This window comes from Quercus lobata, chromosome 8, assembly GCF_001633185.2.
Source record: "Quercus lobata isolate SW786 chromosome 8, ValleyOak3.0 Primary Assembly, whole genome shotgun sequence".
Classification (NCBI taxonomy): Eukaryota; Viridiplantae; Streptophyta; class Magnoliopsida; order Fagales; family Fagaceae; genus Quercus; species Quercus lobata.
In genome coordinates this window covers 38,828,504-38,848,900 of record NC_044911.1, presented here as the reverse complement: position 1 = coordinate 38,848,900, position 20,397 = coordinate 38,828,504, and the positions used below count along the sequence as shown (strand labels likewise).

General features: G+C 34.2%; 1 protein-coding gene across 2 annotated transcripts in view; it reads right to left on the bottom strand.

Moving 5' to 3' along the window:
- Positions 1-20,135, bottom strand: part of LOC115956096 (two pore calcium channel protein 1A-like) — a 33,425-nt gene extending 13,290 nt beyond the window's left edge. The window contains exons 1-10 of one of the 2 annotated variants that reach the window (XM_031074563.1): positions 19,826-20,135; positions 18,562-18,705; positions 18,370-18,477; positions 15,151-15,246; positions 13,708-13,838; positions 10,230-10,290; positions 9,628-9,794; positions 7,296-7,401; positions 7,018-7,095; positions 3,322-3,383 (exon numbers count right to left, since the gene is read on the bottom strand). In XM_031074563.1, the coding sequence (XP_030930423.1) occupies positions 3,322-3,383; positions 7,018-7,095; positions 7,296-7,401; positions 9,628-9,794; positions 10,230-10,290; positions 13,708-13,838; positions 15,151-15,246; positions 18,370-18,477; positions 18,562-18,705; positions 19,826-19,957 (1,085 nt within the window). In that variant the 5' untranslated portion in view covers positions 19,958-20,135. The remainder of the gene's footprint in view (positions 1-3,321; positions 3,384-7,017; positions 7,096-7,295; positions 7,402-9,627; positions 9,795-10,229; positions 10,291-13,707; positions 13,839-15,150; positions 15,247-18,369; positions 18,478-18,561; positions 18,706-19,825) is intronic. The other variant, XM_031074562.1, reaches the window with a different exon arrangement.
- Positions 20,136-20,397: the final 262 nt, after the last annotated feature.

Below are 20,397 nucleotides of genomic sequence, written 5' to 3'. Positions count from 1 at the left end.
AAGAAATAGAAATTCTATTTATAAAGAAAAAGCACTTTGTGTTAACAATGATGAACACATAGTGTTTAAAACAATTACAAGCAAATCAAATAGAAATTATAGCAAAATATTGGAAATCAGAAATGGAAGTGCAATGCGTAAAACCCCAAACCCGAGACCAATCAAACAAAATCTGGATTAGCAAGGACTACAAATGATCTATAGAGCTCACAGCATCCTCAAAAGTGGGGCTGTTACACTCCCATAAAACTAATCACATCAAACATGCTAGTACCAAATTCCAAACATTTGAGAAATGCTTCCCCAACCAGTTCTGCCACCTAAGCAGAAAAGATGCTACCTTTTCTTGCATCACTCACTGAATCCCAAACATCAGGAAAATTTCACTCCACAATGCATGAGAAAACTCGCAATGAAGCAAAAGATGCTCCACAGTTTCCCCACAGCATCGACAGTCGACACATGCAGCACCAATTAACCAAGGAGAGTCCCCTCTTAACAAGGTTATCGATTGTAAGAATCTGGAGCTGCTGCCCATAAAAAAGAACAACACCCTTTTAGGGCCCTTTACACTCCAAATGCTCTTCCATGGGAAGGAAGCAGTAAGGCAGCCAAAAATATAGTTATAATAGGAACGTACATAAAAATAACCACTACTAGTCAAACTCCAAATCAACCTATCATCTTCTTCCCCACTAGGAAACTTAGAATAAAGAAGTTAAAAAAAGAAAAACACATCCTCCAACTCCCAATAGTGAAAAGCTCTATAAAACTGTAAACTCTAGCTACTACCTAGGATGCACTTGCACGGATACGGGTACGGCGATATGGCAATTTTTAAAAAATTAGGATACAAGTGCGGCGGGTATTCATGTATATATGTATATTAAATTTCAAAGTTTACAAAATTAGTTTTATAACAAAAATAGATATATATATTTTTAAATAATTGTTAAAAAATCTATTGTAAGTATATTAAAGCCTAGCCAATATATATACACATATTTATTGTCTACCTAAATAATGAAAAAAGAATAATAAAAAGTTAAAACTCATAAAAGAAAATTTTAAAAAGAAGTTGGACTAACCTTAAGCACATGCCTACGGAGCAAAAGGGCAAAAGGGGGAAATCACTAACCTATGCACACACAAACAAAACAAAAGGGCAAAAGGGGAAATCACCAAATGAAGAAGATTTGGGTTAGTTAGTCTTTTTTTTTGCACGGGGTGTGAGCACACAAACGGATCAAGGTAAAGATCCTTTGGAGGAAGGTGCCCACTCCCAAAGGATCGTACCAAAACCAAATATGATTGCCATCTCCCATCTCACAAACTGCAGGTGTGAAGAAGCTTTCCCCACCCGCTCTAATTCTCCTCCACAACCCACAACCATCAATCTCTATATCAACTCTAGTACACCAACCCCCTCTATCTTAACCATATTTGGATGCAATTACCTGACACAACAAATGGTTGACTTCATCCGCGACGCACCATAACCATTTTCCTAGTAAAGCTTTATTAAAAACCCCAATCCTCCGAATCCCCAAACTCAATAGGAGAGAAAATCTTGCTCCAAGCCACTAACGGGTGTTTGAATTCTTCCTCTTACCACCCCCCCCCCCCCAACAACAAAAAAAAAAGAAGAAATCCCTCTAAATCCTCTCTATTCTATCAGTGACAAATTTAGAAATAGTGAACAAGGATAGATAATAGGTCAGAAAGCTCGAAAAAGTACTTTTTAACAAAGTCAGTCTATGACCCTTCAACAAATATAAATGTTTCCAACCAGAAATTTTCCTCTCAGTTTTCTCTATAATAGGTTTCCTGATGAGTAGTTCACTGGAGCTTCTTGAAGCTCCCTGTCCGCTTATAGGGATGTCAAGGCTAAAAAGCAACAGCTAGTGGTTGTGGGATGTCTTGCCTTCAGGCTACCTCCTAGATCCTTTCTCAATTCTAGGGTGGTATATCACTGTCTGTCCCATTTTTACAGTTAAACTTCATTTATTAGAATAAAAGGTTCAAAAAACGATTCCATAAATGGTTCAAACATAAACTATCCTTACACTTTTAAGTGCCTCAAAAAAATACTTCCATAATGGGACAACAGAAGGTCAAGAGGCTGTTCAGAAATTATTTATTTAAGAGATTTGATAAGGGTTTTGGATCTATGTTAGATGAGAGAACAGGTAGATGTAGAATAAAGATTGAAGAAAGCAATTAAAGCTTTGACTACAATTTTCCTTATGCATTTTTACTTTCAAAATCAGCAATACACACATGATGAAGGTAATGATAATACCAATCATATAAATTGGCAAGAAATAAGCATATTAATTTCGATTTCTTCTTTTCAAAGGAATCAGGAAATTGTAATTGGATAACTAAGAGTAGTTAGAAAGGCACAATTGCACAAGAATCTCCAATCTCAATACACGCAAGAATTTGGCTGAAAGTTTCTCAAAATAACAACAACTGAGTGCTTCCCACTCCTGGATAAGTTATTTTGAACTACAAGTGTATGAACTTGTGTTCCACTCCCACCCCCACCATTAAAACACTGGAAAGCAACTCATAAAAGATCTCAAACGGCATCTCCTTCCCCTAAGGGTGGAAAGTGGAATCACAAATTCAATTCCATATGTGTGCATGAGTTGCATTCACCTACAAGTTCATTTACGGAAAATCAGAAAAGCCTCTTCTTGAGTTAGTCATATTTTTCAAAATCATTTCCCTCAATAAAAAAACCACAACCTATCATTGTAATTTGAAAAACTGTAAACCAGAAAATCTACACAATCATGTGAGATGCTTCCTGTGCCCCAGTACGACCCTAGTGTCCTTTCTCTTGCAACTTACCATGGACAGTATGGTAGATTCCAAAGAACTTATGGTTCCCACCTGCAGCACTTTTAAAAACATTAAATTAACATACTATATATTTTCCTGCCCACAGCCAGACTTTTTGGGTTATCTACTTTCTACTGGCATGCACTGTTCACACATCCCTCTAGTAAAAGATGAAAGAAAGAAGTTCCGAGCAGAAGAGATACAACACAAAGTGAAAAAATATTATCAAAAAGTCAAAACCAGACGTCTGTATAAATTCCATTGCCCCATGCTTTTTAGGGTGTCATTGTATCCTGAAACCTTTTTTTATTTATTTAAGAGAGAAGGCTATTTTGCGTAGGGCCATGTTCAGTGACACAGGAGCCTTCCATTTCTTCCTAGTAACCAATAGAATTTCAAAAAACATTCAACAATGTACGATAAAAGAAAATAACTACTAAGGCATGTTAAAGATAGTGGTGCCATTAATACCTGTACTTATTCAGTTCCTCAAACAGTTGAATGCATTGCTCTTTATCAAGAAATCCATGATTCTGTTAAAGCACAAAAAAGGGGCCAAAAATAAATAAAAATGTAATGTCAACAATAACAAATGCAACTATATTTAAATGTATAAAAAACTAACCAAAATCATTATGATAAAAAAATTAAAAAAAGAAGTCATGATGCCATAAAACAAGGATGACAGCACAAGGGCTATATTTTGAAAAATAAAAACGGGGGGGGGGGGGGGGGTGGTGTTATAACTCATTCAATCTAAATATGAACTCATACATACTATAAATTCAGAGAGCACCATCATGTTAATGTCTCTTGATATGTCAATGGATTCAACAGGTGTTACCAATTGTCTTTCATACAATACACAAACTTGTTAGATAAACAATGTCATTCAATAAACTCCATGAAACCTTTTCCTGAGCTCCATCAACTACAGCCACAAACAAGGCTCAAAATAAACTCTTAATTTAAAATTTGTAATTGAGATTGGCATGCCTCTCCTACCATTTATTTCTGGCTAGGAAACAGACTGTTGTGACAATTTCGAAATAAATGTCTTTCAAACACCTTCAGCATTATCACTCACGAAAACCAACACTTGTCAAAGAAAAGAGAATATCCAGTTCCAAGGCATGACATCCACCAATTTTTTCTTCCTTCTGTTTTAACTATAGTTTTCTGAAACCCTATCCCAAAGTTTCATCATCAAGTGACTGGGCACTCTGTGCCATTCATTTAGCTTTCATAAGCATGTCGGATTTTACATTCAACTCAACTCACCTAAAAAGACTACCAAGGTAATCATCAGCTCTAACTAGAGCCACATCCTCTATCAGATTCTTGGAAATCGTATTTTAGCACGGCCTCTTGAATCCATCCATCTCCTCTTGGGCCTTCCTCTTGCCCTTTTGCTCCCTTCAATTTTGAAACTCACTCTATACCAGGGCATTCATTATTTGTCATTGCACATGGCAGAAAGAGTAACCCTATCCTTAAATCTAAATGTTATACCAGTGAAACACAGGATGCTTTGAACTTTGAACTCCTAACCTCAAACGTTGATGTACTTCTATAAGCACCAAGGATAACACAAGAGGCTATTGAGGGCTCAAATAAAATTTCTTCTAAAAACTTATATATATATATATATATATATATATATATAAGTAATAGAATTTCATTAAAAAAGCACTATCCTATTACAGGGATGTATAAAAAAGAATGGCAGAAAAACAAGAAGAAACAGAGCATTTAAAATAAAAAAAATAAAAACCTGAACGACCGAAAGGTAAATCATCTAAAAAGCCCATGAATGAAGTCATGGAGAGGGTATAGGAATTGTAAGTCCACTCATATAACGTTTTTAAAAAGAGAAATTTGAGATGTGGCAAGGGAAATTCCTTTCCCTCAAAAGTAAGGGGATTTTGCTCTTTCCAAATATACCACATTAGGCAAGAAGGACCTGTCATCCAAACTTCCCCACTCATAATTATTTATTTTTTTATTTTTTTTTATAAGTAATAATACTTCATTGAAAATAAAATGAAAGAGTACAATGAACCCACATACATAGACAGTGTACTACGAACACAGCAAAAAGTCAATCAAAAAGATGAATGAAAAGTACAAACCTCAAGTAAATCGGACAAAGAAGCAAAGTATAAACACTTGAAGCAATTATTCACTCAAATTTTTTTTTGAGGAATAAAAGCTTCAAGTCAGGAATCGATATCTCACTCCCTTCAAAAGTCTGGGCATTCCCCTCCCGCCAAATACCCACTGGGGGCAATAAGGGATCATGTTTCAAATCACTGCTTTGCTGTGCTTGCTAAACTTGCTAGGCCACCTGACTAGGAGCTCCACAGCACCTCTTGAAATGACCCATTTAATCTCAAATGGTGAAAATACCATATTCCTCATCTCTCTAGCAACAGAGCAATGTAGAAGTAAATGATTAGTAGTTTCCCCATCCCTCTTATACACATACAACACCAATCAATCACAACTATCCAATGCCTTTGCAAGTTATCAGTAGTTAAGATTTTCCCCATGCTGCTTCCTAAAGGAAGAAACTGACCTTTGTTAGCACTTTAGGTTTCCACAGATTCTTCCATGGAAAAGACTGTTGAGCTATGGAGTGTAACACCTTATAGGATCTAATTTCAAAAAACCTCCAGTGAAAGGATTCTAGCATTAGCTTATCCACTCCACCTCATCTCAATAATCCAGATTATACCATATCCGTAAAGGATTTAGAGTAGGAAGGTTGGATAAAGTGCCCTTTATCAAAGTAAGTCAGCCCCCCTTGAAAAGGTACATTCTTTTCCAACCAGCCAAACACCTCTCCATTACGCTATTCCACACAGATTTTTCTTTGACAGTGGAACCTAAGACCCAAATATGTTATGGGAATTTAAGCTACCTTGCATCTCAAAATACTGGTCAAAGTTTCAATATCCAACACATCACCAACAGGAACCAATTCTGATTTCCCCAAATTTATCTTCAATTCAGATATAACTTGAAACTACACAAAAATTGCTTTCAAGTGTCACAATTGCTCTGGATGAGCCCCAAACAAGATCAAAGTATCATCCGGAAATAGAAGATGTGAGATCATTAATTGATTAGCAAAAAGGTCACCAATTGAAAACCCTGATATGTAATTGCCACCCCCTACTGTCTCCAACAACCTACTAAGCGCCTCCATCACAATGATGAACAAAAAAGGGGATAAAGGCACTCCCTATCTCAGCCTATGAGCTTTGAACAAAGCCACTTAGGATTCAATTCACAAGCATCGAAAAACAAACAGGGGAAAAATCCACTTCCTCCACCTAGAATTAAACCCACGTCGCTGAAGCATATACAAGAGGAAATTCCAATGCACATGATTGTCGGCTTTCTCCAAATCTAACATGCACAAAACCCCTGGTATGCTGTACCTTATGTGACTATCTAAACATTCGTTGGTAATCAATAGAGTCAAGAATCTGTCTCCCTCTTACAAAGGCATTTTGGGGTTCTGACACCCTCTTGTCTAGCACCATTTTCAACCTATTCAAGCAAGGATCTTATAAACCCCAGTAATCAAACTGATAGATTGGAAATCCTTAATCTCCACCCGTGATTAATTACTTTTGTTCTACATGTGCACGGCCTGCTCACTCCTTCACTACCGTCAGACAGTAATTCATGCAAAGAAGGGTGTTAGTGTTAATGTGTCTAAACATCCATGAGCTCAAATTAAATTGTTGGTCTGCTTCCTGATAGCAGCTAATTGTTTTCCACAACACTCCTTAAAATTATATAAATTACATATAATCCAAGCCCTTGAACTTTATGATTCCAGTGATGTTATTTCAAAGAAGACATAAGACGAATATTATTTTCTTTTGTATTTAAGTAAGAATATATCTCCCTCTAGTCTGGAAGCAAAAATTCCTTTTAAGATTTAAAGAGTACTATTAACTTATCAAAATGGTATAAAGAGTATCGTCTAAATAGGATTGTCTCAAAGTCAAAAACAAAGTACAGAGATGAAACTTTTAATCAAAGACATAAGCAAGACATATCATTAAAAAGAAGTAGATCAAGAAAATTGGAAAAGCTTGTTGCTTAAGCATGCTTAGAGAAGATTTAGCCTGTAGAGACAACCGTTCTTACATCTTTATCTATGAGATTAAAAGCTTTCTCCAAGATTCGTTTCCTCGTAGAGTCCATCATAAGAACTTGTTTTGCAAGCTACAACAAATAAGAGATGTGAACATATGCATTTGTATTCTTTCTTGAGGAAACAAGAAGAAACTAAACATAGCTATTTCTTGAACATTAAGTAGTAAAAAATATACCAGCAGCTGAAATGAATAGATGAACACAGATACAATAGCTGTGTCTTATTGTCCATGCTTAGAGGCAGCTTAAGAAGATAAAATAAACCATACCTGATCTTTGAAGCTGTCATATACAACAGCAAGAATCAAGCTGGTAACGAAGTAAACCCCCAATAGGATGTAAAGAACAAAAAACAGACAAAACCAACGCGAAGCCCTTCAAGACAATATAAATTGATGATACATTAGATCAAGGTTAAGGTTTATATGTCATCAATAGAAATTTCAAGACTTCAAAATAGAGAAATACCATGGAGATGTGACATGGTTCCAACAAGTCCCCAGGAAATTACATAAATGTGGAAACAGAACAAGTAAAAGCAATAATAAAACTTCTGGAAATGCTAGGGAACTATAGTGCTTTTAAAAGGGAAAAAGGGTGGGCAAATTACAGAAAGCCTTCTGATGTTTTGAAGAGTAACAATGGCACATTTTACCATAATAAGACAGGACTTCCCTCAAGGTTTTGAAACAAATTCTGATACCCTCTAGGTTGTTGACCTACACTGACCACCCCTACTGCTGACTTTTCTCATCTTAAATATGTACTAATCATTCTACTCCTGGCCACATTTAATGAATTATGAAACTATAAATGGCAAAAAATGGACAAACAAATTCAGTGCAAGGCAAGTATTCGGAATTTCCCCTAAGAAGGTATAATCCTAAATTTAAAAAGTCCAAAAAGGCAAAAAAAGGATACCACATAAGGCAAACAGCCAATCAAACAAATTTTAAGTTTATACCAGGGAGGGGGAGCTTATATTGAGATAGCTAGATACTCTCAAAAGTCCGGCTATTTCCTTCCTGCTAGAAACCCTACAAACAATATGGAAATAGCTTTCCAAGGAGTGGGACTTTAAAACACCCTTTATTACATGAATAAATAAAGCTTAATGTAAAAATTAGTAAATGCAATCCATGAGGAGATTTGACCTTCAAACGGAAATTCTATTCTCAAACCCCTAAAAAGAGAGAAGTTATTACTATTTACATAGTTTCTCTGATGCCATGTAGTCGGCAATGGTTGATTGTGGGTAATATCATGAAAACCAAGATGTCAAGCTTAGGGTTAAAAATTAATAAACCCTAATACACATGTATCATTTATTGGGTTAACTCCACAATAGAAGATGATATTTATCAAGAAAAAAACAATAGAAGATGACACAATCACCTATCCAACTTAAACAATATTACTCATAACAAGTTACTTATCAAAAAATAAAAAATATATATTACACATAACAAGCGTCATATTCTGATTTTATTTCAGCACTCCAATATTTGGAATTCTATATTAAAAATACTATTCCCTACCAAATCACTCAATTTCGTACCAGTGGAGCAACCTCAAGATGACCACTACAGTAACATTAGTAATAATAAACCATAAACACCTACAAGATTCAAACTAGTTCAAGATTAGATAACTTTACAAGACTAAATTCTTCAAGGAAAAACTGCCAGTGGTATCCTAAAATCTAATCTTTTGGCAGCTTAATGGGTTTCTCTTATGTTTCTTAGATTCTATACCATAATATTCATGTTGATGCCTAGGCAGGCACATCATTTAATTCTCAAATGATAATCACATGAAGAACACAATAAATGAAAAGATAAACAATTATGTAGTACTAAGGCTGTGTAAGTTTCTTCAATTGGAAAATGCTCAACATTCAAATTAGTATAACGAATGAAAGTTCTTAAAGTAAATACACGCATGAATTCAGATAAAAGGAAAATACACGACACAGGCAGCAACAAATTCAGGAAAATCCAAGTTCAGAGACCAAAGAAATTCAGAAAGTTGGTTTACATTCAACACACGGCCATCTTTGGAATTTCCTAGTTTGTAGTTGTGTCTAAGGATCTTAGCTTATGTTTCCTTGAGGGTTATAAGCTGGGTTTAGAGTTGTTGGAATAGGATGTAACAGCGGACATGATTCTTATTCTAATGCTGTGATTCCTGTTTGGTTCAGTTTCCAGCTTAGTTTACAGGTTTTTTCCCTTTATTATTTAGGAATGACATTATTTTACAAATTGATGACAATACTAAAGATTTTATACTGTCAACTATTCTGGCAGCTATTGATAGCAAAATATCCTGCAGTAATAAATCAACCAGTTGTGCCGTCACAAATAGAGTGTGCCACATGGAAGACCCTTGTACAATTAGATTGGACAACAAATTTTTTTTTTTTTTTTTCAATTTTTTTGAAATGACATATAGAAGAAGGGATTAACAGCTTCAAAATGATGCATTATTTTCATGCAAACAGAAACAATTGGACATGTTCCAGTTCAGTAATAGCAAGCCAGAAATTGAACAACACTGCAAAAATATAAAAGGAAAAAAGGTATCTAAATCACTCCTACTTACTTGTACGCTGGAATCCAAACATCTGGATTGTTGGATGTGGTGAACAAAACAAACATCTGATACAGTGTGGTGCCATACGAAGTAAATACTGTTTTCCCTTGTTGGGTATCTTCAAACATGACATAGGCTAACCAACTGGAAAACAGAAGAAACAAAAGCCCTAAAGCCTGCAATTCAAGAAAAGCAGTCAGCAATAAGCATGAAAACTAAAAGTATTAAGCAGTATGTATTTTCACAACTAAACAATGGATTAAAATGGAACAGGTGCAAATGAAAGTGAACAATCCTCCCAGGGTCACAAGCAAAAAGTAAATTTTCTTGTAAGAAATTTTATTAGAGAGAGAAGACCTTCAAGTACTGATGAAATAGACAAGAGTCCACTAAAAAATTACATTGTAAGACTAACGACATCTATAAAATCTACAAAAGGAACAGAGTCCTGCCAATAGCAATTGACCACTCATACAGTGAAACTGACGTAGTCAAATTTGACACCATTAAATTTATGATTATTTATCTCTACAGATTGTTTATAAACTAGAAAAAATTGTAAAACTCAACAACAGTAAAGATAATGTACAAAAATAAGATAGTAAAGATACCAAGACGTTAAAGTAGGTGCTAAGCATTCCAGCCAGGATGTACATTGTGGCTCGTAATTCCCTACGAACAAAAAAGAATGAGAAAACATCAAACTAATTTAACATAAGTTGTTTAACAGTTAAAAGTAAAGTATAAAGACATGCATGCACATCATGACATGTAACATGTATAGCTATCTACAGTGATTATGCAGGTTCTGATCCCAAAAATTTGATGTCGCCAATGGTTTGTAGCTGCATTTAATTAATATTCTGGCCTTCAGACCATCAAGACTTAATTTATGGCCTCTGAGTATGTATCCCACTTCTTTTAATCAGGGAGTTCTCTGTATTAAAGGTTTTTTTTACCCTTCACTGTCAGCACTGAGTGCATATCTCAAACTGTATAAGTCTTATACCTATTGGTAAGGTTCAAATATGGGGCATGATATTGCCATAATGATTCTGGGAAAATTTGCCAGTTCATTTCACCCTAACAAGATACTTCTTTGCACTGGATTTTTTTTTTTTTTTTTTTTTTGGGTAGAGCTTTGCACTGAATTGATTATAAATGAAAACTTTATCATTAGTACCAAAGAAACAAACTGCCTTAAAGTAAAGATACAGAACTAAAACTATCAGCAAATTCCATTTCACAGATTTTTCAGTTCAACAGAATAATGTGTTCAAAGTATAATTTCATAACTTTTATCATCTCAGCTCTGAAGCTATGATCAATAATTTCTTGTGTATTTGGATGGTTGTGTCTGCCCTTCAGGTTTCACCTAGCAGTCTTTTATTGATTATCACCTCACATGCATATATGTCCTAAGCAAAGATGGTCTTCAAATAAAACAGCTTTATACAATTCCAAATCTTGCTCTATAAAGGAATAACCCTTGCTCCATAGTTCATTTTTCATTTAACTGCTCTTAGGTCTTCTTGATTGTAACTCCATTCACTTGAAGACTAGCAATGAATTTTTTTTCGTAATAAGTGATAAAAATCTTAGTAGAAAAGGTAGAACAAGTACAAAATGGAGAAAACATTAAATCCTGCTCAACAAATTACAACCAAAAAATTAAAAAAGAGAGAATCACAATGATATCTGCCTATGATCAGCATCCAGTCAAAATGAATTATAAAGATGTTCCATTAAACTTGGAATCATGAAATGTACTGTTATTTCTCTCCCAACAAATTGTCCTCATAAGTTTTACTTTGAATTTGATTATGGGTGACCTCCTGGGAAGTCCTCGTGTTGCACCCCTCTCTTTTACTTATCAAAAAACAAATTGTCCTCATAAGACAAAGTGAAACTACCACCCAAACTACACTCCTCAAATGGCAAAGAGATCTCCCTTTCCAGCCCACAAACATCTATATTCATTGGGACCACCCATTGCATCTCGAATAGAGATAAAGCTAATGACTGTTACCAATGTCTCTCAAGAGATAAAGCTAATGACCACTATCTCAAGGTAAGCTACCTACCTATCAAAATTGCAATAAGTACTGTCCACCAAGGTGTGGAGAGAGAGTGAGATACAAATCTTCGGACACATGACCAACTGAAAGCTCTTGAATCCCAAGGACTTGTAAGATTATAACATTCCCAATAATGGTCTCATGCTCACCCACCATCAAAGAAACCACCAGAAAAGAGACACCACCATAAAATTCCTCAATCCCAGCTACAGGAGAGAGAATGAATGAAGAGGGAGGTTTTTATTTATTTATTTATTTATGATAAGCAATTAAGATTTATTGATACAATAAAATAAAATAAAAGGGACACCCACTACACAGGAAGTATACAGGGGTAAACAAATCAAGAATATAAATTACATAAATCAAGTAAATCAAGAATAAAAGATAAGGATTTGTTTCCCAAAGCCGACAACCGGTCCAATAACGTTCTAAAGAAGAATAATTAGGCCAAGCATGGATCTCTCTTTATCTTCAAAGCATCTACTATTTCTTTCCCACCAAAAACACCACATCAAATAATGGGGAATGACCATCCATATATGTCTATTTTGATGACGACCAAACCAATCTTGCCAGGAAGCTAGGAGCTCAACAACAGACTTTGGCATAACAAAAATTACTCCAAATAAGCCCAAAATCATAGACCACAGATCCTTAGCCACCAGAAAATCAAGGAAGAGATGGTCAATAGATTCACCATTCACCTTGAAGGGGGGAGGGAGAGAGACATCGAAAGGCATTTGAGGTCCATTAGCTGCTAGGTGAGGTGGAGCTAAGTTAGCTATTTAATTGATTTGGCAACATTTGTGATGGCGGAATCATAACATGGTTAAAGAAAGGATATTCTCTTTGGAAGCCTAAGGCTAAGGCAAAGCCCAAGAATAAGTGTCCATGGTAGTTAATTAAGTTTTTATATTTTATTTGGTTATTCTTGAGTCAATGATATTTTAGTAATTTTACAATTGTTGGGTATGGGCCATAGGTTTTATTAATGAGTCTTATTTAATTATGGGTCTCTATGTATGGGCTTTGGTTTAATTTATTAGGGTTAAATAGTAGTCCTTGTACTATTAGGAATCCTAATACTACTAGTACAAGAGTCTTTATATATATAGCGTGCTCAATGTACGGAAGGAGTAGAACGAGTTGATTAATAAAATTGAGTGTTTTGAGCGATAGGCACGTTGGCCTTTGTTGTTTCTTTCTCTTTTTTTTTTTTTTCTTTTGTTTTGGGTTACTATTCACGGGTACTGTTCACACAGCCCCTATATAGCCCTAACTTCTCTCTAATTCTTCTTCTTTTCTACCCTAAACCCACCACAACTAAACGTAGACAAATCTCTAATTTGTCCTACATCAATTTGATTAAGCCAACTGGACTATATTGGAAGAATTGCACTATAGTAAAATGCAGGATTTATGATCCCGGGATGTATATTATTAAAAATTATAATGATTATTAATTTGGGAAGTCTTTGTCAAGGAAATTAGAGTCTTAGCATACCAAAATATTTCTTGGCAAAGTTCTAGAAGGTTCCTATCTGTTTCTAGGGCTTCTAAAGCCTATTTATAGTTCTGGTATAAGTATAACACAGAATCAGCCTTAACAATAATTGAATGCTGAATGGCATTTTGAAAGAGCTTTTCTCCTCCCATCTCTCTCCCACCTCTTCTCTCTCTTCTCTTATATGTCATAGGTAGAAGAGTCACATTGTGCTGTCACCTCATCTTCATTCTTTTCTTTCTAATTGTCCTCGTTCTCTTTCTTGTCTCACCATGAAAAAAGGACTATCTTGATTTCTTGTTTTAGAGGACCCTACTGCAATTTTTTCATTTCAAAGCATAACTTTTTAAATGTACCTCAAGAAGTATAAGTTCATAAGACTTAACCTCTGCAAAATTAGTGAACAAGCCCATGTTTCCTTACATCTAAATTCTAGGCATGCATACATACACACACAAAGATACAGGTAATTCAAAAAAAAAAAAGGGTTTTATCACACAATACCTAAAGTTCAGCATGAAAAACACAACTCTGATATATGGTGCAATTCTAAAAGGAAGATAATCAAAGCCCCCTGAAGTAAAATAGAAAGCATAAACCAGTATATCAGCAACCCAAATTAACAGCAAAGCCACCTGAAAAAAACAAAAATGGAAATTTCACAATTAGACTAAAGGAACAGAATATCACAACATTGAACTTTCAAAATATAAATTAGATATACGTTAGCACCAGACTTTTTTCTTCTCTAGCCTACGTATAAAAGGGTCAACATATGAATTGCATTATAAACTGTAAGATCATATGATCTCAAAGATACATTGTTTCTTATTCCGGTCCAATAGTGGACGCTGTTATAAAAGGGTCAACATATGAATTGCATTATAAACTGTAAGATCATATGATCTCAAAGATACATTGTTTCTTATTCCGGTCCAATCATTGTGGACGCTGTTGATGTTTTTGTTGCTGCCACTACTCAAACTAATCCAAAAGTTTATGGAAAGAAAATTTAGAAATCAAAAGGCTACATTTTACTTTCTATCACGGATATTTCATTGCTTAAGACTTCTTTTCATTATCAACAAAATATGCATTTCGATCTATTCACAACTTGAATCATAGACCATTGTTTTGGGCCTTCATCCAAATCATAGAAAAAACAATATATAATTTTTTTATATATCGAAGGCAATTTCAGGCTGTCTTATGTGGTCAATACTTTAACCTTGATCAAACCAACTCCTGCTAGGAACTCTTTCTATTTGATCCACTTGCTAACCTTTTATTTTTTTTCAAACTGCATTTAATATGCATTTATCATAAAGTAACTATCATATGAAGAAATCAGATTTTTTTTAGTAAGTAAAGATTTTACTAAAACAGGGCACACCTAGTACACCGGAACTGGAAATATACAAAAGAAATGCAAACAAAGTTATGATAAAAGTGCATAAAGGTGCAAAATGGTCAATCAAGAAGCAACATGTGCACTTAAAAAAATCAACCAAAATAAGAATATGAACATGGATGAGAAGAATACAAGTAAGGATGAGGTTAAGTCATCTCAATATTAAGAACACATTCAATGAACCAAAATGCAACAACATCTAGAAGCATTTCAATACAAACTAAAGGTGAAAGAAGATCAAAATGACAACCAAAGAGAAAATCCACTGAAGCATCATGAAAAGATAAGTGGTTAATAATACAACTAAGAGAGCATCAGCTGAATAACTAAAGAGGTCAATCTCATGAAAGATTTACTTTCTTTGGTAAACTTATCAGTTATTTGAGTCACAAATTTAAATACCTAGTACAAGATCTATACAGAAGGTTCTGATTATCAAAAAAGGCTTCTCGGTAAAAATTAAAAACCAGGAAATCACTTTCTTTCTCTTTTTGGTAAGTCAGAAAATAACTACATGAGAAAGAATAAGGAAGTACCTTCAATCGATTAAGAAGCCTTTTCCAATAAAGATGGTACCCTTCATATGAAATTGGAAAGAAGGTATGTATCACAAGTATGAATAGACATATGCCCTGCATAAAAAAGTAGAAACTAATGAAACTTGCAAAAGATTGTCTCTATAATACATCAAACCAAGGAAACAAGTGGTACAAAAACTAAGCTGAGATGCTCAAATAAACCTTAGGGATCTAGCAACATGCCCAAAATTAAACATTCTGTAGTTCGAGTACAAGATTTATGTACCACCTCAACACCATGTATCATTTCTAAGACTAACCAGACTATAAATAACATAAATCCTTGACATGCTATGTATTCAATCAACACCTTCTAACACTAGACCTAATATGATAGAATAACCAAAAAAAGCCCCCCTAGAAAACATCATTAACAGGTTATCAGTATTTGATAATGATCACCTACCCACAATCCAACATCCATTAACAAAGATACAACAAATGGCCATGCTCTTTATTTATTTTTTCTTTACTGTGCTTAACCAAACTACAGACCCTTCTCATAATGGGTCAAACCTGAGACTTCTGATCAAAGAAGACAAACCTTCGGATTTTGTTCCTTTAAGACAGATTTTTAAACAGGTCTTACAGCCATTATCAAAGAAACTTTCAACAATTCATCATAATCTTTTTCAAAAGATCAAAATTTCAATTGTAATTTTCTTATCAAGTCCAATGACCATTGACTCAAATGGAACTTCCTTCTTTCAGAAATTTGGCTGGAGGGTTGTGGCTGGACGGTGATGTCATGGATTCAAAACCTACCGAGCGTATTTAACTCACCAATCAAAAAATAAATCTTATCAAAAAATGAAATTTTAGTTGCAATGTTTTTTGGAACATGAATTCATATTAAACATTGAAGTTTCTTATCAAAATAGTAGCCATGTAGGACAGATACTTAAATTTGCATTAGTTACAAAATATCCAACACAATTTGCATCACTTACAAATATCCAGCAATTCCTCAAAATCTCTTTTTCAATTTTAAATAATAAAATTTATTGAGATCAAACTGATAGTCACCCAAGTGTACAAGTGTATAAAACTAGGGGGCCATACAATCAAGCACGCAAATTACAAAGATCTATCAAATTACAAACCAAACATGGAGAATAACTACGCACTAATGACATCCAATCCAACAAGGTTTTAAAGAAAAATTATTTAAGATTCGGCAAAGTTCTCTCAGAATCCTCAAAGCTCTGGTTATTCCTGTCCCTCCAAAGGCACCACATCAAACAATTGGGGGCAGCCATCCAAATATAACCATTTTTATGACAATGGGGGGCAGTCTCCGTTGGAAATACTTGACACTACCCTGATAGCAAATGAATGTTTAAATGGTCATTTGAAATATGACAATCTGTGGGTTTTGTGCAAAATTGATCTGAAAAAGAATTATGACCATGTCAATTGGGATTTTTTGATTTATTTGTTACAAAGATGTGGCTTTGGGGGAAAATAGAGGAAGTGTATAGCATTTTGTATTTCCACATTCAAATTTCTTATCCTAGTGAATGGCACCCCTAGTGTTTTTTCAATAGCAATGGTGGCTTATGTCAAGGAGATCCCCTTTCCCATTATTGTTTGTGGTGGTTGAGGCATGAGAAGGATGTTAGCAAAAGCTGTGTCAAGGGGATGTTTGAATGTCTTTACTATGAATAATATGAGGCATAAATGTGATATCCCATCTCCTTTTCATTAACGATACACTTATCTTCTACAATGTAAACTCAATCCAACTTTGCTATTTAAGATGCATCCTCATTTGTTTCAAGGCGGTTTCAGGCTTGACGATCAATTTAAGTATATATGAAAATTTGCCAATTGGAGTGGTAATGAATGTCAAGGAATTGGCAAGCAATCTCAGATTACATGTCTCATCCATTCTGATGAAATACTTTTGCCTCTAGGATCTCACATCAGGGCACATATATGATTTCATTATAGATAAAAGCACAAGAGATTGACTAGCTAGAAGAAATTGTACTTATCAAAAGGGGGGAGACTCTCTCTAATCAAAAGTACGTTATCTAGCCATCCAACCTATTTCTTATATTTATTCCCATTGTCTGTAAGAGTTACAAAAAGGTTGAATAAAAATTTCAAAGAGATTTTCTTTAGGGTGGGATAGGTGAGGGATTCAAATTTCTAAATTGTGGCCACAACTTACTATTTGCCCATTAATTTCCTAAACACGTGTTCATCATGGTTTATTTAAATTATATAATATATATTGCCCCATGAATAATAAATTTATGTTGATACCACACATTCCTGATGCAACCAACAAATAGTTCAAGAAAAAAACGAGTAAATATCAAAATATTCTAGAATTATGATCTGGTTTTGATGTGCAGCCTATTGGATCCTTTCATAGGCTACTTTAGTTATTAGTGACTGTATTAGAGTATTAAGTTTATTTAGGTTAGAAAGTTGTTAGATCAGTTTTAATTAAGATTTATTAGAATAAGGGGAATCTGGTATTTTTCTAGATTTTCCAGAATGGGCTGTACTAAAGGCCCATGTGTCTAATTATATGTTGAGCCTTTTTCTATTTGATTTAGAAGTACTTAATTACTTTGCTTTGTTATTAGGATTCTTGGTCCTACTAGAAAAGTGGTTATTAGCACTTAGTATTCCTTTCTACAATTGGGTTTTGTAATAGCCTTCTATGTACTATGTAGACAATAAAATTTAGATGAAGAGATTGACTTTAATAAAATTCCAGCAGCTAATTTTTTTTTTAAGCCTTGAGGGTGTGATTTCTTAGGAAACTTAGGTGTGGTTGCTTAGGCTTTATCTATTTTTGTTTCATGTTCTATTCACCATTTTGACACCAAAAAGCCTTCAAATTCATTCAAGATCCAATATTTTTATTACTTAACCTTACCTACACCTTTAAACATCAAACCCTATTCAAGAACCCTTCAAAATATCATAAATAATCCTAATTTGGTGCAAAAATTTTTAAGATCCTACATCAACAAGAAACTCCAATCATTTCAAATATATAAGGTAACCACTTGGCACAAAGATAGCAAACAGACGCTAAACAGAAGTGGCTTTGTCCTATAAACTAGATTCCTAAATAGTTTTCAAACATTTGCAATTTAAATAATTATTATTAAAATTAGAGGTCATTTACAATTCTTCTAAGTATCTAACTCTTACCTCATAAAGAAGAGACTCCCCACCAGCTAAGTAGGGCAACTGCCCAAGAAAATAGTAATCCCTATCATTGCAAGAATCTGTAGCATAGTTGGTACACCACAAAGGTTTCTGCACAGAGTTTAGAAAGTTCCGAATAAATAAATACCATGGTTTACCAAAAAAAAAAAAGAAAAAAAGAAAAAGAAAACCAACCTCTAAGAAATTTAGGATTATCATTGCAAAATAATTGAGGGACCAAAAGAAATCAAATTGAGTAAAAACTAAGTAGGATTTTGCAGCACTCTGGAAGTTTGATTGATCAAGAATTTGCTCGGGTAAACCAATACCATCTTCAGCCTGCAGAAAGCATTTTCAGCCAATAACCAATAAAAAGTAATCATTTGTTAGAAAATTTTGAGAATAAGAATATTAAAGAAGTAATGCGTGAAAATCTCAAATAATGTTATATAGTTGTTCAGAGAGAGAAATGGTAGACAAGGCTAAAAATTTCTATTTGTTTCTTTCTTGGTTAGACAATTTGTAAGTCTTCCAAATATCACAAAATCCAATGTAAAACAAAGGACACCTTATGAGGATTAAAAAAAATAAAAATTAAAAAAGAGATGCACATCAATGAACTTCTTCTTTGATTAGGTACACACGTTAAAAGAACTATTAAAAAGAAACTTCAGAAATATATCCCTGATTTCATCATGTACTTTAAAGGCTTTCAACAAAATCACGAAAGATTGCAATCATAAAATGGAAGGACAATATTTGAGGAAAAAAAAAAAAACCTATATTACCAATGTATAGTAAATGTCAAACAGATTAATGTGCCACCCCTTCTATGGTTCTATCACCACACATTACAAGAAATTAATTTTTTTCAAAATCAATTTGAATTCTCATATGACTCTTCTTTTTCATTTTCTTTTATGGTAAAAGCTCAAATTAACTTGTCTTCATGGAAACCTACTTTGAAATTCTAAAGACAAGCCCATTATGAAATAGACTTCAAAAATCAGTATTAACAAGAAGCATAATGCTATTTATGTCTTATTGGCAAGTGCAACCAAGTGTTTGAATGCAATTGAGAACCTAGTGTATAGCACCTAAGTTACCATATCTAAGTTTTATCCCACTACATATATTATCAAACACAAACCCAATTGGTTTATCAAAAAAAAAAAAAAAACACAAACCCAATTGAATCACATCTAAATCCTCCAAAATTCCACATCCAAAACAAATAAAATAAGCCTAAACAATTATAACTACAATCATTCATTACATTGTTACATAATTACCAAACACAAAGCCCATTATCAAATTCACCATTAAAACACAACTACATTCACCAAAACTCTAATCTTAACACGCCCCAAAAAATAAACACTTTCTTAAAAGGGAAAGAAGATGAATTATTGGATACATTATAAAAAGTGAAAAAAGTGAAACAAAGAATGAAACGAACCAGATCAACGAGAGCAGCAGCCTTTTCAACATTCGAGCCGTAAGCAATGGCCTTAGAACGATTATGGTGCTCTCTCTTGCGACCAGCCGCAGTAGCTCTACTGCTTTCTCCGCTTAACAGAGGCTTCTCCATCTATAAGAGACAAATGAAAACTGAAACCAAAATGACAATTGGTTACAATTCAAAACAACAAAAGCAGAGAAACCGAGACACAGAGAGAGAGAGAGAGAGAGAGGTGGTGAAGATAATATAGGCTTTGATCCGACACGTAGTGAGACAGTTATGAAATAAATCTTCTTTATTATTAATATAAAAGATCTCAAATAGAGGCTTCTGTGTCGGGTTACGATGAGTCGTGTTCCCATGAGCTATCCCTCATGCCTCCTTCCATGCACTCTCTCTTACTCTCTTTGGATAGCAATGTTTATTGAGCTCAAATTGTGATATGAAGCCAAGATTGATTTTACTGCAAAGTGTGTCTACGGTTGTATGTAACAATTAAATATACACTAATATTTAGCCTTTATTGAATTACATATTTTTAACATAAGAAAGAAATGAAACTAGTTTAA